General features: G+C 35.9%; 1 protein-coding gene across 1 annotated transcript; it reads left to right on the forward strand.

The window, feature by feature from the left end:
• The first annotated feature begins 9,915 nt into the window (after positions 1-9,915).
• Positions 9,916-23,120, forward strand: LOC127938992 (mitogen-activated protein kinase kinase kinase kinase 5). Its single transcript, XM_052535964.1, has 18 exons — positions 9,916-10,291; positions 15,360-15,417; positions 15,501-15,591; positions 15,984-16,048; positions 17,045-17,100; positions 17,187-17,234; positions 17,931-17,973; positions 18,063-18,135; positions 18,634-18,765; positions 19,054-19,116; positions 19,194-19,275; positions 19,807-19,920; positions 20,095-20,176; positions 20,253-20,311; positions 20,743-20,795; positions 20,880-20,924; positions 21,262-21,406; positions 22,972-23,120. The coding sequence occupies exons 1-17, from the start codon at positions 10,196-10,198 to the stop codon at positions 21,323-21,325; spliced, it is 1,224 nt and encodes a 407-aa protein (XP_052391924.1). The 5' UTR covers positions 9,916-10,195; the 3' UTR covers positions 21,326-21,406; positions 22,972-23,120.
• Positions 23,121-23,281: the final 161 nt, after the last annotated feature.

The raw sequence follows: 23,281 nt of genomic DNA on the forward strand, positions 1-23,281 counted from the left end.
GAGCTGTGTTTTGTTGTGTGAATGTATCTGTGTCCGGACTGAATGAATGTGTGAACAAAGAAATTCCGTGTTGGGTGGGTAAAAGTTGCGCACCATTCTTGAACCGTCACTTCAGGGTGGCTGGGTGGAGTTGGACGCAGCTAGTATCCACTTGAGGGGGTGAATGTATTATGAGCCTTGATAATAAAAGGACAATTAATGTGTGATTATCCCTTAGATAAAGGGAAAAAGTATGCAAGAATAAGCACTCTGGCTCAATAAAGAGTGTAGCAAGTGTGAATGGGTTTAGGAAAATAGCATCAATAAAGTTTGAACCAAGATCTATAATAGATTTTTGCATTTAGGATGTCTGTGTGAAAGGGGAGAAAATTTTCTGAGCCCAGTGTAGTGGGAGTGAGAACAAAGGAGGACGTTTCCACAGTAAAGTTGTATTACATGGGTGGAGCAAGAGGTGCTCTCCCCTCCTGGACCATCACTTGGGAGTGATCAGGTTACAGAGACTGGTGTTGAGAAAGGAATGCAGGAGCCCTAAAACAATAAAGTTAACTGAAGGAAGGTTGTTTTAGAGAAAAATAAATACAAATGTTCCAAGAAATGGACTAATATAGAAATGGCAGATATGGTGGAATATAGAAATAATAATATTTTAATTAAAATAAGATATGCATTTATTATTGAATAATTTTTATTAATAGATGAATTTAAAGGATGCACGTGCTTAAAACTTTATATCTAATATGTGAAGACATCTAAAATTTGTTTCTTGTTATCCCTGGGACAGTATGAAAGTTAATCCATTACAGAGTTTCAGAGATTGGGCTTGTGTAAATGTCAAAAATAAAATAAATAACTTGTGCAATGTGGAATGAAAGCAAGATTGGGTGACCAAGTCAATAGACATTTGGATTCAAAAGCTATAGGCATTTTACAATAGGAAGGAAACTAGTTGCTTAAAGAATTAGATTTAATTATTTTATTTACAATAATAGGAATTATTTTATGTTGGTTAGGAAACATTAATTCACAAATACCAGATTATTCTGAATCATGTATGCAAATTTAGAAGAAAAATATTATTGAAGTCTTTATTTTACCATATGCATGTCATGCTGATATAAAAGGAAGGTTTATTTTATTTTATTGCAGTATACTTAGATAATAAAGGTAGCTGATTTCTGCATTTTGCAAAGAAGAAAAAAATGCTTGCTATTTTCCTGCAATGAAGAACTTGCTTAACTAACAAAGAATAAGAGAACTGCTGTTTTCAACCAGATGATTTAGTTTTTATTAAGGGACCACTGAAAGAAGAGGTTGAAAAGTGAAAATTAGAAAAAGAGCTGACTGCTCAGACACAATTTGGTCAGAAGTTACATAGGTACATTTGATTAATGCAGTCTCTGAGTGTTAAACTTTCAGATGATTTCTGGAACAGTGCCTTGACAAAGGAAAGCAATGAAATGGAGTCTGTCGAGGAATGGCAAAGCAGCAAACACAGCTGCAGAGAGAAGAAGAGGGAGAGGCTGATGGATGTTCCCCTCCCCTCCTGAAAGAGAAGAACACACTTCAGCAAGGAGAAGACTGAATTAAAGCAGGAAAAGGTGAATCTTTCACTTGAGACTTTTCCTGAGGTTGAAAAGAACATTATGAAATGCAAAACTCTGGCAGAAAGCAACCAGAAGCCAGACTGAGAAGAAGCAGAAAAACAACGGAGACCGTACGCCACAACATCAGGTCTTTGAGTGCCATCACAGACTGACGACCCAGTACAACAGCCCAGGCTGATGATCTAACCAGAAGGACATCCATCCCTTCTGTGCACAGGTCCTGCAGATTCAATGAACACACAGAGACTGCTTCAAATGTTAATTATTTTATTTGATTATTTTATTTACTATGTTTTAATCTTGATTATTCACTGGCCTCACAGCACTTCCTTAAATTCTGTGTTTTAACTAACTCTCTCAATCTGCTTTTCAATAAGTACAATTCCAGCATTATGTTTTAAAGAAAAAATAATTTTGACAGACAGAAGTGAGTACTTGACTCACCAATCAGATAAACATGGAGCTGGATTTGACATAGTAAGACAGTTTCATTAAACAACTAGGGGAAAATGCACAACTAAATACTTGACAACAATGCTGAGCGTTTTTGGAAAGAAGAGAATAAATAAATAAATAAAAAAGGGTATCCTGATGAACAATAGGAAAAATTTATATGGTTGAAAAAATAGAAATATTGGTCACTCCATTTTGTTTTAAGGTAATTTTCTAAGGTAAAACTGAATAAAATAATAATGAATAAAAGATTATTCCAAAGATCCAAAATCATGAAATCACATATACTGTCATCACTGGGGATAACAAAATGGAAATGTAGATGGTCATGGATCCAAGATATGCAGAGATCTCCAATCCTCTTCTCAGAGTCGCTCATGAGCAATAACAAAAAAGTATTTGACTAAACTTTAAATTAGACAAACACATGACATTGAGAAATGATAATTGGCTCTCTCAAATGCTCAATGCCTAGGCCTAATATTCTAAACAAATTCATCTAGGAGATTTTGGAAAAAGGAAGGAAAGAAAGAAAAGAAAAGTTTTTGGCAAAAAAAAAAAAAAAAAAAAAAAAAAAAAAAAAAAAAGGGGGAGTGAAAGTGTGTGAAAAAGTATGAATGATGGTGTTGTATGGCATGAAAGAGAGTGTCTGACGAGACACTGAGGCAATTCAACCAATTTGCCCAAACAGCTGTATACAAATATGAATGTGGGCCCACAGGGCAAATTTATGCCCAGACAAATAATGACCATGGATGTATTTGGTTAAGTTTCCTGGTCAGTATCTAGGTCCTTGTTGTGGCAGAAAGAAAAACAGTGCCACACATGCGCAGCGTATAACATGGGAAGGCAGAGCAAAGCACGCTTGCTCTGTCCACCCCACATTTAACATTCTTTTCAGCATATCATGATGGAGCTGATTGTGTCAAAAGGATGAAATATTATCTTTCTGACTGTTAAAATAAATGCAGTGGGTTGAGTGTTTTCCAGGTCAAAAGGCCTATGCTACTGAGCAACATAGGCCTAGATAAATTATCCAGTGATATAGTGGAACTCAGTTTACAAAATAAAAAGATAACTAAATAAGCAAATTGTTGAGAATAAAAATGAAAGGAATTAAAAAATAGTAAAGACAGCACAGGAATTGTGAAAACTCAAAAAGGGGCCAAGACAGCCCTCAACCCACATTACATTTCCACAGGTCACACCAAGAAGGACGACTGGCAAGATGAACAAATTAGCATGCTTGATAACACTAACAAAACACTCTGAAGTTTTCCATTTACAGGTGACAGCAGTTCCAGTAAGGCCAAGGAATGCTTCGCCCCATCAAAGAGAACCAGTGAGGGTGCAGAAATGATCTCAAGAGAGCCTTGCATTAATCAGCAAAATAGTTACAGAGTGACACCTGAGTTCACATCTCTAACCTTAAAATACTCCAACCAGCTTCAACAACTCCACACAGCATGAAGTGAGGGATGAAGGGCGTGCTAGTAACGACCCACCCTTGCCAACGAGGGAAAGACCATTGCAACGACTCGCAAAGAGTCTCCCTGGTGAAGATGGAATGAGAGAGTGATGGGACTGCTACTGAGATCAAAATACTTGGGTGCAGATATGAGCCAACAAATAGAAAAGAAAAAATGGAAAGATAATCTTAAGTAATGGTAGATGAAGAATTTGAAGGTTATGAGAAGGGAAATATGGATGTAGGAAGATTTGAAGGGAAAATAGAGCAATTTGATGCAACAAATAGAATGAAAAGAGCAAAATAGAAAAGCTCAAGATTTGTGAATTGAAGAAGGAAAAGTATGTGTTATGTTTGGGGAAAATGCTGTATTTATAGAAGGGAGCATTTAATGAAGAACTGATCAAATTGAAAAGGCTAAGAATGATAGATAAAGAAAATGTTGGAAAAGATAATAAAATGTAAGACTGGTTTGATTTACAGTTAGGAGCATGTGGAGCATAGTTTATAATTAAATAGGGAAAGTTTTTAGGAATGGCATTAATGACAGGATATTTACTATTTTACTGTATACTTCCTATATTGAGGTCACTAGTCAAAGTCACAGCTAAGCAAATTAAATTCAAAGATATCAAAATAATGGGAAATTTATACATAAGGTATCTAAGCTGAAGATCAACTATTATAATCTTGTGATATTCAATGTGTGATGTGATTTGTATTTGTATGTGTATGTATTTTTATGCCTTTTATACAAAACTGTGATAACCAGGCAAGTGCTGATCCAATTGCATATTCATGTTTTTAACAATGTCTACTATTAAAGAGGGGTTAGGGAGACTGGATCTTTTACTCACTCCATGTCAAATTAGGAGAGAGATGTTTGGTCCAGTAATCCCTCAGAGTGGAATTTCATAATCTAGTCGCTGGTGATAATACAATGTGACTTATTTAGTCACTAGGTAGTGTAACTAATATGACTGGATTATGGAGTAGCACTCTGGATAAGAATAATCAAATGTGAGACTTATTAAGTCTCAAAGGGGAGAATATGTGGAAGATTTTTATTGGTGGGATTTTGCTCAATCAAGTATGATCAAGATGAATCTAGTCATACTTATACATACGTGTTTTATTCCATTAGAATCATATAGCCTTTGTGTGAAAGGAATGTGCCTATGTCTGCAAAAAACATCCTGACCACCACTTTTCTTTACCATAGCAAGTCTCAGGAAACATCTGGAAAAACATGCAATGGGTCTCTTCTCTTTACTATAGCGTCTCCCTAGGGAGGGATCAAAATTGCAAGCCTAAGGAAAAGTTTGACTATTTGGAAACGCCCTGTAAAGGGTATATAATGACATGCAACCTAGCATTTCGACAGAACTTCTTGCAACAAGCTCTCGACTTTGTTTTGCTTAAAATAAAGTCTTTTCTTCTGAGAGAAAAATCCCTGACTGAGTTTGATCCTTGGGAGAACCGGCAAAATACACCACAATACTGCTTTATAAATGCTGTGTATATTTCCAAAAACAGGTTTTACTGTAAAAAAAAAGAATTTAAGTAAGAAATCTTCCATATTTGAGGTTGATGTATCAAAACATGGGTTTTCAGTAAGATTTAGTTTGGGTGCAGTACCAAATGTTTTCACTAAATTTGTTTTCCAATTATTTCACATAATAGTACAAGTGGGACTAAAATTAACACTTAATTTTTTTTCACTTTAATTTATTTGTTTGTTTGTTTATTTATTTGTTTATGTTCACATAGCAAGTGTGGAAACCTTTACCAAGTTTCATACCATTCCAGTAAAAGAAAAGAAAAGAAAATATTAATAATTTGGTCAAAATGACTGCAGTCTGAAGTTCATTTGTTGTTCTCTTCAGTGATTTGAGGAGGTTTGTGTGATTCTGCGTGATGTTAATCACAGGAAATGTGATTGTGTTGAACTGTGAGCGTGCAGTGATGTAATGAATCACTGTTGTGATGTTGGGCAACAGGAAGTGAGGTAAATGCTAACAAAGATATGTTGTTCTGTGAGTGTGTTTAAAGCAGATATGGAGTCTCATTCACACATAAGGATTAATAAACTCAGATTCAATTGTATTAATTTTCCTTCCCTTACACACACACACACACACACACACACTCTTAAGCCATGTGTCCCAGCATAAGCCTTCATGCATGAGTGCACAACACATTATGTTTGTGCTTGAGTACCTTGTGTGTGTGTGTGTGTGTGTGTGTGTGTGTGAGAGAGAGAGAGAGAGCTGGTGCTAATGGGGTCAGGGGTCGGGTGGTGGTACAGTGGTAATAGAGAGACTCACACGTGTGTGTGTGTGTGTGTGTGTGTGTGTGTGTGTTTGTGTCCAGATGGCATCGGATGATGGAGAGAATGACAGTAATGCAGCAAGTGGAACAGTAGCACTAATCCACCTTCATCCTGCACGTGCCACGCGCGCACACACACACACACACACACACACACACACACACACACACACACACACATACACTGACGATTGTGTTTCAGGACTTTATAACACAACTTCACAATTTCACTCAGTTTTAAACTCAGAATAGTAATTCTGACTTATTACTTATGACTATGACTTATTACTGTATGTTCAGCATCATTCCTCCAGTCTTCAGTGTCACATGATCTTCAGAAATCAGAATAATATGATGATTTACTGCTCAAGAAACATTTCTGATTATTATCAGTGTTGAACACAGTTGTGCTGCACAATATTTAATTTTTTTATGCAACCGTGATACATTTTATTTTTCAGGATTCACAGATGAACAGAAAGTTCAGAAGAAGAGCATTTATTTGAAACAGAAATCTGGAGTAAAAGAGTCATCTAAAGTAGCTGCAGTGACTGTAGATGTCATCTCAAAGCGGCTTGGAGACATTCTCTCATTTTATACAGATGTCTGTGAATACAATGATGAGTGTTTGGTTTATGATCACACAAGGTGCTGGACTGATTTGAACTTCTGACCACACACACACACACACACACACACACACACACACATACACACACACATGCTCACAATGGTTCTCTGATTCTTAATTGGTGCAGTAATCCTGAGGAATTTCTCTAATTAGCAGATACTGCAGTTCATATTCTTACCAGCCTGTTCCTGCACAACACACACACACACACTCACACACACACACACACACACACTCTCTCTCTCTCTCTCACACATACACACACACAGGTAGATCTGCAGCGTGTGAAGTGTTGGGAGCATGTGTGCATGTGTGTGTGTGTGTGTGTTTGTGTGTGTTTGTGAGTGAGTGAGTGAGTGTGTGTGTGTGTTTGTGTGTGTGTGTATGTGTGTGTGTGAGTGTGTGTGTGTGTGTGTGTGTGTGTGTGTGTGTGTGTGTGTGTGAGTTATTGAGGGTGACAGCAGGTCTGTGTATTAGGGTTCATGCATCAGTCCTGCAGCCTGTTTTAGCCTCTCTAATCTGGATTTACCATCAGCAGTGTGTCAGCAGCACACACACACACACACACACACACACATACAAGCTGAACCAGCACAACCTGGCACAGACAGAAATACAGACGAGACATTGTGGAGAGATTCATGACATATGTTTAAACTTCTGCAGCATCTGATCTGATCTACAATAAAACATGAACTAAATGTAAAGTATCTGTTCACTGCAGGTCCTTAAAATGTGTGTGAATGTGTATCATTTCTTCATTATGTGTGACGTCTCAATATATGTACAGTTTTTCTGAATTGCTTACAGTTTTTTACAATCGCTATGACAGTTTTTTCAATACTGTACCTTTAACAAGTTTCCTAAACTCTTACTGTAACAAAGTTAGCACAGCATCCATCTTTGTAGGCTATACAATTAACACATTTCTTGTTGCTTTGATACAAAAGGCAGACAGTTAACACTAATTAAAAATGCTTGAACTTCTTTTACACACAAGCTCAACCAAGACCAAAACAATGTAATTTTACAGTCAAATGTACAAATGCTTTCACACTGAGATAAGTGTTTAAGTGAATGAGAATGTGTTTAGAGTTTAGCAAAAATAGTGCATAATTTGTAAACATAGCAATAACTGCCTGAACGTGTTTAAGGTTTAGCAGAAAGAGTGCTTTATTTGACAAATTGGTTTAAGCTAGTTAAGGGTTTAGTGTTTTAGCAATTCAGAAAAACTGTAAATCAGTTGGTGTTTGGGTGATTTTTAGTGAATATATCAAGACAGTTCATCTTCAACACTATATGTTCTAGTTTAGCATTTCAAACCCAACACAAATTTTCTGCACTGTAAAAACAATATTCTTTGACGCTGTAAACAAATACTACTGAAGTACATTTTATAAGATACTGTTTCAGTCTTTCTACTTCAAAATGGTATTTTGCATTCAATATGTTACTTGCAGGTTTATTTGTGAAATTTGTGAAACGGTTTCTGAGTGAAAATAGTTTCAAAGTAAATTCTAAATCTGTTTTCAGTGAGATGCAGTGTATTCATAATACATGACACATGGTTTGATATGTAATGAATGACATTCAGACATTTGTAAGTGTGACTGAAGTAAAGCTGCTGTTTGTATTTTCTTTTGAACATCATAACATATGTGATGTGATGTGCTGTTTCTCTGTGTTTCAGGGTTCTTTACACTGGATTCTAGATGTTTCTTCTTCAATGCCGCCCAGACTCTTCTAGTGTTTGAAGGAGGTTTTCAGGATATTTTTCCAATTTTATGAGACGGATAACTCACCCAAACTGAAGATTCTCCTATTCAAGGCAAAACAAAAACACACACATAACCATACATCCCCAGTTGATTGACATTAAGAATTGCAAAAATAATTTGTATATTATTCTTTTGTTTAAATGTTGTCTTCAAATGCCGATGCACAGATTTTCCAAAATAAAAGTCTGAACACTGGATAAAGCCAGGTTAAAAATTCAAGTTTTTTATAGAAGGTATTTTTGGATTTTTCTTTGTATCACTGCAAAAATTATACATTATTAAAATTATATATTATATAACACTCACAAAATACTGTCAACAGAAAGAAAACAAATACATTTTCACTATGTTTTTAGGAATAAAATGTTGTATAAATCAGTGGAAATGTTTATTTAAACAAACCCCACGGTAAAAACCTTCAGAATATAGAGAGGAATAAACCTCTAAGTTTTGGTGAATGTAAGTTCTTCTGAAGTGGAGAAAAAAAGCTCACTACCTTTAAATATATGCATTTCTGTCATGTTTTTATTAATTAAATGTTGTATAAATCAGTGGAAATTGTATTTAAACAAACCCCACAGTAAAAACCTTCAGAATATAGACAGGAATAAACCTCTAAGTTTTGGTGTATATAAGTGTTGCTGAAGTGGAGAAAAAAAGCTAACTTCCTTGAAATATATGCATTTTCACCATGTTTTTAGGAATTAAATGTTGTAAAAATCAGTGTGAATGATATTTGAACAAACCCCAAAGTAAAAACCTTCAGAATATAGAGAGGAATAAACCTCTAAATTTTGATGTATGTAAGTACTGCTTAAGTGGAGAAATAAACTCTTAAAACATGTATTGCAATGGAAATCCAGACGCAAATAGAAGTGCAATAAAACAAACGCTTAAATGTGTTTTAGTCATTTTTTATTTTTTACACTAGTCTGAAAAATCACCTCATGGAAAGCTAAAGAGCCTAAAATCAAATTTTTTTAAAAAAGCATGAAAAAACGAAGAAAATACTGGCTTGTAAATTTGACAAATTATTACAAATAAACAGCAAGTCACACATTAAATTAAACATTACATTTTTTAAGTAGAAAGACTGAAACAATATGTTCATGAAAAATCATATTTTGATAATTTTAGCATTATTTACAGTTAAAAAAAACTGTTTACTGTCTATTTAAATAAAGTGAAACAGTATGCATTATTCCATGCGGAACAAACAGTGTGTGATTGTGTGCTGGTCCTGCACTGCCTCCTGCTGGTCATCATGCAGCATCTCCGTTCTGCTCTTTCTGATCTTCACAATCAGATTCAGCTGCACAACTTTAATATCTGATCAATCTGTTGCTGTTAGTAAACCCCCACAGATATCAGAGAGACAGACACGAGGTTACTGGCTGAGTCCAGAAGCTCCAGTGAAGCAGCTGAAGCTCGGTTCTCTCCAGAACGAGAGAGTTTCAGGAGTTCATCTTCAATCTTCATCTTCATGAGCGTCAGGAGTTTCTGTGCTCTGCTGCATTATTGTACAGGAAGTACAGTCAGGCTGCACAGACGACACACACTGATGCACTGCAGCACTGAGCATGCTCAACACACACAAACACACGCACACACACACACACACACACCTAAACTCACTTTTTTAAGTTGTTTGATTCTCTCACACACAACAAATATTCTAAACTAACTAAATATACTTGAACACTTGGGTTTAATGTTCTCAAACTCTCTCTCTCTCTCTTTATTTCTCTCTCTCACACACACGCACACCCTAAACAGGAAATAAAGCGAGATGTAAATGAGGTGAGACAGAGGAAGAGGTTATGCATTCTAGAGTGTGAGTGAGTGTGTGTCAGTTTTCCTGCAGCAGTTAGCACACACACACACACACACACACACACATGATCTGTTCACTGCTGTGTGTGTTTGTGTGATGATGGACGTTTTGGAGATCTCCACACGAAACCCTCAGGACGACTTTGAGATTCTGCTGCGGGTTGGTGGAGGGACGTATGGAGAAGTTTATAAGGTACCTCACTCTTTTTTTCTCACCACTTCTCGTTTTCAGTTTCTCAGTCTGATTCACAGCTTTTAAAGACAGGGGTTCATGAGAGGTGTGTAGGTATCCAGAGCAAATGTTACGCTTTGCAGTTAAATTATTTTGTTGAAATATTTTTGTGTTGTTTCTGGTAATTCTCTCACTTTCACTTTTTTTCATGAACCACAAACATTCAAGAAACATTAAATCTGTTCATCACAAATACTTTGTTTGTTTCCTGTCGGTCTCTTTCTTTCTCTCTCTGTCTATCTTTCATTTTTTAAGGGTGTATTCATCCTCTGCCTAAAGATATGTGTGTGTTTGTGTGTGTGTGTGTGTGTGTGTGTGTGTGTACCTGCTTAACCATATTGTGGGACTAATTTGTTCCCAGAAGTGAACTAAACCTGAAAAAATCACCCCAAACCTTCTTTTAGGGATGTTAAAAACAGTTGAAATCCGCTTTATAAATATAAATAATTTAGTTGCTTAGTATCCGTGTATTATTTTCAAGTACAAAATAAAATTTTCTGAAAAATGTCCCAAAATGAAGTGAGTTTTTGCTTAAAACAAGAGCAAACATTTACCAACGAGGTCAGAAATATAAACTTTATTCAAAGGGTAAACAAAAGCGTTAAATATTGTCATTCTGCATCTGAAGTAAATGTCTTGATTTAAGAACGTTTACATATTTATAAACGACGTGGATGTTAAATGTAAGTTACATTCGTTGCATTATGCATTCATGCATCCAGAAAAATGCAGAAGTGTTCTGCGAGGGTTTACATTGAAGCATTTAAAAATAGTTAAACACAACTGAAGAATCCGTTTAGAGAGGTGCGTACATGTGTGTGTTTATATTTCAAGGACAAATTTGTCTTTTGTGAGGGTTAGTGTGTGGGTAAGCGTTAGGTTATAGTATTTATAACTAGCTTTGTATAAAACAATATCTGTGTCAGTTATGCTGTGTCCATGTTTAGAGGTGTGTGTGTGTGTGTGTGTGTGTGTGTGTGATCACTCATGGGTCAAAGCACCACATCCTATGTAATGTCTCAGGCCTGTGAGGCCACATTGAGTTTGAACGGAAAGTGTTAATCTTTATTTGGCGTACTACTTCTGCACAATGCACATTTCTTGATATTACGTCTAAAATGTGTTTTAATGTCACTTTTGATGAATGATATGAATAATAACAGTCTTTAAGTGCAAGATATTTAAAGTGTACCTGAAGTATAGTTACTCTTTTGCACAATCAAATATACTAAGTATATCTTCAATTGGACTTCTAAACTACTTCTACACAATTAAAGTGCATTAAAAGTAAAATTAGTTGTGTCAATTCAGGAGACTTTAAGTATAGTTACCAGTTTAGTATACTAAAAATAAAATTTCAGGGTATTTTATTAAGTACATAAATATGTAAATGAATTTGGAGTATACTTTATATATTTATTTCTGACTAGGGCTAGCCCAGCGTCCTGTAGAGGATGTAGTTTACTGTAAAGCACGGTGCATCTGTAGAAGAGTGTGTGGTTGTGAACTGCTTCCTCTTTCCTCTAAAAAACACCTTTGTGTGTGTCGATGTTTCACCTGTAGAGCTGATAAAGCACTCCAGCGTCAGAAAATATATCTATAGAAACATATTAGTATTTTTGAATTTGCTGTATGGGAGTGGATGCTGATGGCGTCTGAGAAGCGTAAAAATAACTCTTAATTAAAGATGCATAAGAGTCGCTCGTGCATACGGACGTTAGGATAGTTTACACACTCACACACATCCAGAGATGCTTGACATTACTAAAGGTGAACATGTGACATTTACGGTAAAATACCGGTAGCCGTGATTGCCAGAATTTCACTATAAATAATACGACAGCAACATTTTAGATTTTACAGACTTAATTCACAATTAAATATTTCATTAACGGACGTTTAAACCATAAATGTACACGACTGATAAGAAAAAAAAACTAAGACGAAACATGTAATAAAACTAAAAATAAAATAAAAAAATCAAAAGTGTCATGCAAGGAATTCTGGGAGTGTCAATTTAATTTTTTTCACTGTAAATTATACAAATAATATTATTTTTCACTTCCAAAAAAAACATATTTTTAACAGTATGTTACTGTAAAATTACATTAAATGTTATTACATTTATTCACCGAATCTTTAGTATGGAAACTTACTGTTTTACTGTAGCTTTTTTACAGTCTTTTTCTGATAAAATCACAATAATAATTTTACAGTGCTCATATCAGTGTCTCTGCAGCACAGAAGCAGTCATCAGTATCTCAGACGTATATTTGTAGAAATAGACAACAATACACTGTATGAGTCACAATTATACATTTCTCTTTTATGATGAAAATCATTAGGATATTAAGTTAAGCTATTTGGTAAATCTCCAACCGTAAATGTATAAAAACTTAATGTTTGATTAGTAATATGCATTGCTAAGAATTCATTTTGAACAGCTTTAAAGATGATTTTCTCAATATTTTGATTTTTTTGCTCTCTCAGATTCCAGATTTTCAAAAATTCTATTATAACAAACCATACATCAAATGAAAAGATTATTTAGATGATGGATACATCTCAATTTCACAAAATTTACCCTTATGACTGGTTTTGTGCTTAAGGGTCACCTAACCTAATGTCGAATAATATGTCTAACTAAATTCATCAAATATGTCAAATAATGTCTTAATTGTATTCAGAATTTCAAAATCATCAGTCTGTATTGTGTCTAGTTTATCTATATAATTTCTGTCTTTACTTCTAAAGCGTGTGAATTGAATGCTCCAGGTGCTTTAAATTCTAGAAGACCTCAAATATCTGAAAATCATATTTTAACTTTTTGTCTCAAGTTGGCCAAGAATTAGAATCTGAGAATGTGTTTTAAAAAGTGTGGCTCTTTCACATCAGGAGTCATTGACCTAAAGGACCTGTTTGACACCAGCTGCGCTCACGTGGCTGCAGGTAACCGGTTGAGCTCGTTCCACAGCAGAAAACTCTCAGTCTGCACACACACACACACACACACACTCATGACGGAGAAGAGCGGGAACCAGTGGTCGTGTGAGGTCAGGAGGGGGCGGAGCTGTGGAAGAGCTCCGCCCACACATATGATTCTGACCCGCCCACACTGAGACACACAAACAATATAATACTCTTGCCTATATAAACACACAATACACACTCATATAAACACACTTTCTAAAGACTCATAATTATCATAATGCTTTTAATCCTGACCTAATCAGATTTCACCGAAACCTAACCGTCTTTTTCTTGCATCACTAGATGAAAAGCTCTTTCTAGCTATTCTGTGACTTTTGGATACCATGAAATGCAGAAGCTATTTTGGTCAAGCCCAGGCAAATAAACTTTAGCATTTATGAAGCAAAATCTATGAAAGGGAAGTCCACCCTCAAAAACGAGAAATAAAACAAAAATGTGCTTTTGTATATTATCTTGGAAAACTCAGCTCAAAGTCAAGCTTTTCTGGAATAAATTATGAATAATATCATTTAACCTTTTGTTTTCATTTACAAAAATATAGAAGATTTTCTGTTTGTTTTTCAAAGGACATTATTCATACGTCAATATGTCACTGAAACTGAAATATTAATATTTTATTATTTATTTATTTATTCCATTTGAATTATTAGGACAGTAGACATCCATCCATCCCTCCCTAGCTCCATCCATCCTCGAAAACCCAAATAGTCAATATATGGCTAAAGTTGATTACGGAAATATTTCAAACCATCACACACACACACACTCACACACACACACACACACACACACACACACACACACACACACACACATGTTTGTTTTTGTGTAAAGTGTGTTCATCCCATAGGTGTAATGGTTTTTATTCTGTAGAAACTGTATATTCTATGGCCCTTCACCAACCCTACACCTAACCCTAACCCTCACAGGAAACTTTGTGCATTTTTACTTTCTCAAAAAAACTCATTCTGTATGATTTATAAGTGTTTTGAAAAATGGGGACATGGGTTATGTCCTCATAAGTCTCCCTCTCCTTGTAATACCTGTGTCATACCCATGTCATTATACACACAGACACACACACACACACACACACACACACACACACACACACTCACACACACACACACACACACACACACACACACACACACACATACACAAACACTGTCCCACACACACACACACACACACATACACTGTGCATTGAAGCATAGTGTGTGTGTGTGTGTGTGAGTGTGTAGCATGTGTGTGTGTGTGTAGCGTGTGTGTGGGAGAGTGTTTGTGTGTTTGTTTGTGTGTTTGTTTGTGTGTGTGTGTGTGTGTGTGTGTGTAGCGTGTGTGTGAGTGTGTAGCATGTGTGTGTGTGTGTATGTAGCGTGTGTGGGAGAGTGTTTGTGTGTTTGTTTGTGTGTTTGTTTGTGTGTGTGTGAGTGTGTGTGTAGCGTGTTCTCTGTGAAATGCAGAAGTTGACGTCTGTGGAGTTTATTTTGGTGCTGCAGAGAACACACTTTACAGCTTCTCTCAGGCATTTTGTTCCTAAAAAGGTCATGAGTCAAATTAATATAAATATTATACATTTATATTAAATGTTTATGTCATCTAAACATATTTAAAAAGTACATCAAGTAAAATTTCATTTTAAATAACACAATATTTCATTTCACTCGAGTGCAAAACTTCTATTAGTAACCAAACTCTTCATCACAGAGCCACGTGATCCGCTTCATTTCCTTCAAACTCTCTGTCAAGGAGGATATTAATTTCCCATTAACTATGTTGAGTACACTCTTATGGTTTCAATACGTTTGTGGTTTTAACTCTAACACACTCTATTCTAACCCCTAACACTTGCACTCGCTATTCTATTTCTATCACAACTTACTTGTTTCCTATTTTTTTATTGTAAAAAACATTTCTCTATTCTTTCAATAAATTTTCAATATATTTTTTCAAAATGAATTGTGAATCAGTCCATACAGTTTGCATTGAAGCATAGTTGATAAACACAAATGTGTGTGTGTGTGTGTGTTTTAAGGCTCGCAATAAACAGAATGGAGAATACGCAGCCATTAAAATCATCAAAATGGAGCCTGGTAAGATCAGAGATCCCACAGACTGTCTTCTCTTTAGATCATTTTAATGGTGATGCGGCGCTCACCGTCCGTCTGTCTTTCAGAGGATGATTTCTCAGTCATCCAGCAAGAGATCGTGATGGTGAAGAGCTGCACACACAGAAACATCGTGGCCTATCACGGCAGCTACATCAGGTGAGAGGATCCAACATGATACATTCACATGTTTCAGTTCCCTGGAAACATCTCTGAAACATTGTAACACTGCATTCTGTTCATAACACATTACTGAACAAGTTTAAATCCCTGAGAAGATGAGACACTAAGAAAGATCAAACAGAGTCGGCTAAACTATGATCTGTTCCAGTAACTGTGCTCTTTGTCGTATAGATGCTGGGAATCACAAGTTCTCAGTCTCATCTGTGTTTGACTTCCAGGGGAATCTGTTTGTGTAGCATCTGTTTTTACTGAGTCAGTCTGTATGAATACATCAATCTAGCGTTGTTTAAATCAAGAGCTTGAGAACAGGTCAAAACATGAGCGATAACAGATGAACGGGAGTGTGATGATAGATGTGTGTGTCGCAGGATGAATAAGCTGTGGATCTGTATGGAGTACTGCGGTGGAGGATCTCTTCAGGACATTTACCACGGTAAACAGGGCCTGTCGTCTCTCACACCACTGTTTTTACTCGTTAGCTGGGTTTCCTGTTTTGCTCAACAGTTGCGTGACATAAAAATATCTTCAGCCTCTCAAACCCGTTGGGTCTCTAAAAACAGCCCTGAACGCTGCGTGTGATGAGATGATATAACGGAAGGATTTAGATGCTGCTGGGACACAAGTTTAATTCTGTCAGAGCTTTCAGTGGAGAAAGATGCTTTTGCATGCAGACGGTGTCATTTCAGATTCATTCACTCTTTCAATCTAAAAAATGCTGGGTTTGCTTGAGCCCAACTTTGGGTTAAATATGGGACTCATTTGAATTTTGAATTTTGATTATTTTATTTATCATTTATTTACTAACACATTTTTTTAAATCTAACTTTTCTGAACTCCCTTCATTTAAATTTTAAATTTTAATAATTTTATTTATCATTTATTTATTTATTTATTATTAATTAATTTTTTTATCTAACTTTTCTAAACTCCCTTAATTTTAATCTAATATTTTTTTATTTGTTTGTTTTTTTAATGTAACATTTCTAAACTGCCTCTATTTATTTATTTTAATCTTATTTTTCTAAACTATACTTTATTTATTTCTTTATTTTAATCTAACTTTTCTTAAATCTGCTTTATTTATTTATTTATTTTAATCTTACTTTTCCAAACTCTACTTTATTTATTTATTTTAATCTAACTTTTTGAAATTGCTGTATGTATTTATTTATTCATTCATTCAAACATTCATCCATTTATTTGAATCAAACTTTTCTTAACTCCTATTTATTTCTTCACATTTATTTTATTTATTTTTAAATGTTTTATGCTGTTTTCCCAGAGCTCCCTTCAGTAAGTATTCAGAGCTCTTTCTATCTAGGCTGTTATTTGTGATCAGAATGCACAGATATATGACGTGTGTTTTCAGTGTTTGTCTGTCTTGTTTGAGTGTGTGATGGTGATGTGTCTCTGTGTCTCTGTGTGTCAGTGACCGGTCCTCTGTCCGAGCAGCAGATCGCTTACGTCTGTCGAGAGATGCTGCAGGTGACACACTCTTCATGTTCACATACACACAGTTATAACACAACACACTTCTGTTCTGACACACGTGCTCTCTCTGTGTCTGTCAGGGTCTTGATTATCTTCACGGACAGAAGAAGATCCACAGAGACATCAAGGTAAAGTCAATGTCTTCGCTTACAGTTAGTTTATACAGATTACATGTCTAAATTAATAATATGTTCAGCTGTTAATCATCTTGAAACATGTAAAGCAGGCAGGGTTCACCTTACAGTAAACTCAACACTGATTCCTATCAGACTTTCACAATCCTTCATCACTCGAATTCAGATTCTAATAATTTCATTTTCAGCAACCCCAAAAAAAAAAAATGATTTAGCACCTTTTTTTTTTACTTTGAGATCATTCTGAGGTTAAATACTGATTTAATATAATATCAAGTTTAATAGATATGATGCTGTTTTTGAAATGAAATCTTTGCACAGCTGTGACAGGAAACTAAAATGCCTTGGAAAACAATTCATCTTACAAAATAAAGCATGTACATAAACCAAGATAGGAGATAAAACAGATGTCCTAAACTCCTGAAACACTGCTGTCTCATATTTTAGAACTGTTTGTGTGTGTGTGCGTTAATGTGTGTGTGTGTGTAAATATTTAGATGTAAATCTCTTTGTAATTTTTGACATTTTAACAAGTTACTGTAGTTTAATTACAATTTTCTTCTCAGTAACTGTAACTGTTTGCTCTTATGTTGTAATGAAACGATGTAATCTGTAACATGTAACGAGTTACTCCTCAACAGTGAGCATCAGCGAGTGTTCAGTCAGTTACTCTGAGTTTGTGTTTTGCAGGGTGCAAATATTCTCCTGAATGATCATGGAGAAGTCAAACTGGGTTCGTAGAACGACTGAAGTCTATTAAAGGCGTCTCACTCCCTCGCTCGGTGTGTCTAACGCTCCTCCGTCTCTTTCTCTCTGTTTCAGCTGACTTTGGGATCTCGGCACAAATCACAGCCACATTTGCCCGTCGAATGTCCTTCATTGGGACGCCGTACTGGTGAGAATAAAGCCACACTTCAGCTCACAAGAACTTTCTCAGAAGGTTTCCATCAACACCTTATTTTTCTGAATGTTCTATGCACATTCAAAATTTCAGTTATTTTAAATATTTAAAAAAGTGTTTCCATGGTTTGTAAACATTATGGGAATGTTACATTTGAATGTTTTTTGAAACAAATAGTAACATTTAAAAAAACGAACATCTAACTATCATTGAACGATGAATAATGTTTTTGTGCTATCGTTTGAGGAACATTATTAAAGTCCAGATAACTTTGAACAGATGTTCTGTTAACATTACTGGAATGTTCATAACGTTGAGAGAATGTTGCCAGAAGGTTCTGAGAATGTTAGTTGAGATCCTCTCCTTCACATTATAGTTAATTCTGAGCAACTTCCTGGTGTTCAAACAGTAGGTCATGTCTCGAGCAATACCACAGTCATGGGTTCGATTCCCATCTGAGCGTGTGTTTTCTGAGCATGTGTTTGTCCTCAGGATGGCTCCAGAGGTGGCCGCGGTCGAGATCAAGGGTGGATATAATGAGCTGTGTGATATCTGGTCTGTGGGAATCACAGCGATTGAGCTCGCAGAACTACAGCCGCCTCTCTTCGATGTCCATCCTCTCAGGTACACACCAACTGAATTACCATCAAACTGATTTAAAGGAATAAATCACTCGATTATGAAAATGATCTGGAAATGTCCTCACTCTCAGGCCATCCAAGATCAGATTTGGAGAAATGTGCAAATCTGATGAAGAAACAAACTCATCCTGATCTCAGATGAACTGAGAGTGAGCATATTTTCATTACTATTCTGAGCTGCTTTGAAACAGTCTGTCCTGTATAAAGCTGTAGAGATCACCGTGACTTGTCTCAGATGAAGACCAACACTGTTTGTTCTCTGGTTTCTCAGAGTTTTGTTCCTGATGTCCAAGAGTGGCTATCAGCCTCCAAAACTCAAAGACAAATCGAAATGGTGAGAGACGGAGATGTTCCTTACTAAGCATCAGAGTCCGAGCTCAAACTAATCTCTGACTGACCGTTGTATTTCAGGACACCCACTTTCTACAACTTTGTGAAGTGCATGCTGGTCAGAAACCCAAAGAAGAGACCCAGTGCTAAAAAGATGCTAATGGTATGTTTGCCAGACGTGTGTGTTGTGTTAGCAGCACAAAAGCAGTCATTCAGTTTTCAGTCATAATTTTAGCTGCATACAAATAGAATACAGAACAAAATAGATAAGCAAGTGTTTCTTTTTTTAAAGAAAACAAGCAGTTGCATCATCAGGATGGAATAAGAGGTAGAGTTGAGTGTCATCAGCATAGCAGTGGTATGAAAAGCCATGTTTCTGAATGATAGAAAAGAGAAGTGGTCCAAGAACTGAGCCCTGAGGCACCCCAGTAGTTAGATGTTGCACCATGGACACCTCACTTCTCCAAGATAAAATAAAAATAGCAAATTATGTTTATCTGAAAGTGTAACAGTGCAGAGAGGTTTTCTGTAAGGGGTGAGTTTAGATTTAGGGTTGGGTTAGGGGATAGAAGAATATCGTTTGTTCAGCATTAAAGTGAAGAGGGAAGTCTATAGAAAGTCCCCAAAATTCAAAGAAACAAACATGTGTGAGTGTGCATGTGTTCATCTGAACTCATATCATGTCTTGTTGCAGCACATGTTTGTGACTCAGCAATGTTTGAGACAACAGTTAACCCTTGAACTGCTGGACCAACTCAGACACCCTGACGAACACAAAAACTTACAGACCGATGATGACGATTTGGAGGTACGTTACGCTATTCTAAACTATATGAACTATTCAGTGACTTACTCATAAAGACAGTCCCTACTTTACTACTTGAATGAATCAGTGTTTTGAATGACTCAGTTGATTGAATCATTCAGCGACTCACTCATAAACACAGTCCATCTGTCTGTCTCTGATCTCTGTCTTTCTCAGGTGATTGTCCCACATTCACTAAGAAGAATTCACTCGATCAACAGACACAACCGGGCCGAGAGAACGAACTCAGACATCAGCTGTAAGACTCTCGTGTGTGTTCGTGACAGATACTCGCTCATTATTTCATTATTATAAATCTGATGTCTGTGTTTCAGTGGAACAGATCTACACACAGAGACCCGCCACTGACAAACGAGAGTCTCCAGAAGGAACGGTTAGTGTTCGTGTGTGGAACTTCTGAGATAAATCTGCTCGAGTCAAAACCTTCCTTTGACGACGTTGTCAAAGAAAAACATTTCCTGTGACCAAAAGACTTTTCTATAGCATGTTCTTTCCTCTGACTTAAACAGAAGAGAACTGGCAATTTAAAAACAAGGAATTATATGTCTGAACACAACTTCCTGTTTTAAGAGGAACTTCCTAACTACATGGAAAAATATACTTGTCAAAACACTTCATGGGGTCCCTAAATAACTATTTTCCGTCTTTATATAGTCATTATCATTAGCTGTGTAGTTTTGTTCATAAGTTTACACGCCCCTTGCAGAATGTTAATATCTTGATTTAAAAAAATAACAAGGTTTGCATTCATTTTTATTACAAAGTGGATGTTGTAAGATAACGTGCTGTTATTGATTGGTGTAGTTACAGTCGTCAGGAGGTCAGTGGATGAGTCCTCCCATCATTTCCAGAAGAAGGTAAGAGATGACTTCACATTTATTCACTTGTCTGAGACATACACAGCCCATGTGCTAATGATTTCTCAAAATAAACTCTTACAGAGATGAGAGCGTGGACACGGATGACGATTACGATGACGTGGAAATGTAAGTTCTCCTTCTCCTCTGAAATCATAGACACATTTACATTCATGCATTTGCAATATTTACTGAATATTCATGAACTGAATCTATATGATGTAAAAAAGCATCTAGATCAGGACTTTCACCATTATTTAATGATCCATTCACTCAAAACGTGTTCTTAAATTCCAGTTGCTAAAATCAGAAAGCCAATTTAACAGAACACCAAACTAGATTTAGGATAATAGCGTCTGGTTTATTAATATGAAGCGTATCTGTGTCATTTCTGCACATATTGACTGAATATGAGAGAGCTTCGACGGTATCTGTGGTTAATCGTACCTCTTATTCTCTCCCACAGACCAGCGGGGTACAGTACATCACCAATAATCTACAGTACAGATGCATGTCTTCATGAATTATGAAGATCTGATGGAGCGTGTTTTTCTCTCTTCAGTAACACACTGCAGTACAGCGATGAAGTTCCTCCTCCTCTTCCTCCCAAAGTGAGTCGCTCAACCGCGTCTGCTCACAGATTAAACTTCAATTTTAGCAAAACACATCTAGAGGGAAATATTACTGCAATATTACAATATTATCTTATTCATGCCTGAGTGTTATTCATGCTCGTGAAATGAAGTGAAATATATAAAAATATATTTGCCTAACTCCATTTGATGAAAATGAATTCATTAAATGACTGAATAATTATTTATTTTTTCAAATAAGAAATGCAAGCTACTTTGTTTTCCCATGCATTGACTGTTCAGAGAAAATTTGGCAAAAATTAATAAACAAGCCCAGGTCAGGTGACAAAAAGTACAACAAAAGTAATGTAATGCTTCACTTTCTATAAAAACTAAAGCAATTGCTTACCTTTTATGAAGTAATGCAACATTGTAACACATTACTTTAAAAAGTAACTTTTCCCAAAACTTTATAAACGTACACTCCCATTCAGAATTTGGGATCGGAAGTTTCTTCTGCTCATCAAGGCTGTATTTATTTGATCATACATACAGAAAAAGCTGTAATATTCTGAAATATTATTGCAATTTCTAATATTGGATACCTGTTTTAATATACTTTGAAATATAATTTATTTCTGTGATGCTCCGCTGTATTTTCAGCATCATTCCTCCAGTCTTCAGTGTCACATGATCTTCAGAAATCTGAATAATATGCTGTGATACTTTTTTTCTTTGATTCTTTAATGAATAAAAAGTTAAAAAGAATAGAGTTTATTCAAAATAGAAATCTTTTCTAACAACGTAAGTCTTTACTATCACTTATTTATAAATTTAACACATCTTTGCTGAATAAAAGTATGAATTTCTAAAAAAAAAAAAACTTTTGAAAAAAAATCAAACTTTTGAATAGTTGTGTGTATTACACTAATAATCACTGTTTTATTTTTACTTTCTATTTATCAAATAATGCTCAACAAAATATCAGTTTCCACACAAATATTGAGCAGCACAACTGTGTTCAACATCGCTAATAATCTTCATGTTTCTTGAGCAGTAAATCATCATATTATTCATGATTTCTGAAGATCATGTGACACTGAAGACTGGAGGAATGATGCTGGAAATACAGCGGAGCATCACAGAAATAATATTTTAAAGTATTTTAATATCATGTCTCACAAAATAATTTTCCTTCAGTGTTTTTGATCAAACAAATACAGTATATTCTTAAAACAAACATTAGAAATCGCACTGATCTCAAACTTTTAAATGGTAGTCTATATACATAGTCAAACCAAACACTATTCAGATACCAGATATAATTTTAGATGTTTTGATGTCAGGACACTTTGGCCTGGTTTCATAGACAGGGCTTAGACTAAAACAGGACTAGGACATAGTTCTATTAGGACACTGAAGATATTTTTATAAATGTGTCTTAGAAAAAAACATTACTGATGTCCTTCTTGAGACACAACAAATGCACTGATAAATCTTAAGATCAGTGCAAGTTTCTTTCAGTTGAAACAGCTTCTTTGGTTTAAGTGTTCATACATAATGTTTTATGAAACGTGTGTGTGTGTGTGTGTGTGTGTGTTCAGCCGAAGCAGAGCAGTAGTTCAGAGGAGAGTATGGCAGCAGAAGATGATCACAGTAAAGCTCCGTTCATCAGCGTCCCGTCACCTTTATTCAGGACGTCCAGCGGGACACACACTCGACCTCGACCCATCCCTCGACCACGATCTGTGCGCAGCGTCAACTCAGGTTACCGTCACACACACACACACACACACACACACATGCACACTGTTCTCCTGCATAACTGTGTGTGTGTGTGTGTGTGTGTAGATCCGTCTGCGTTCTCCAGCTTCCTCACTGATCCTCCAGTAGATCTTCGGCCTCCTGAACTTC

The sequence above is a fragment of the Carassius gibelio genome, chromosome A2 (genome assembly GCF_023724105.1).
Source record: "Carassius gibelio isolate Cgi1373 ecotype wild population from Czech Republic chromosome A2, carGib1.2-hapl.c, whole genome shotgun sequence".
In the NCBI taxonomy this organism is placed as follows: domain Eukaryota; kingdom Metazoa; phylum Chordata; class Actinopteri; order Cypriniformes; family Cyprinidae; genus Carassius; species Carassius gibelio.

Bases quoted from the DNA above. Each gene is read 5' to 3' on its own strand.
- LOC127938992 (XM_052535964.1), top strand. From the start codon at position 10,196: ATGATGGACGTTTTGGAGATCTCCACACGAAACCCTCAGGACGACTTT. The intron at 16,049-17,044 runs GTAAACAGGGCC...TCTGTGTGTCAG, and splicing joins TCTTCAGGACATTTACCACG to TGACCGGTCCTCTGTCCGAG. The intron at 19,117-19,193 runs GTGAGAGACGGA...GTTGTATTTCAG, and splicing joins CTCAAAGACAAATCGAAATG to GACACCCACTTTCTACAACT.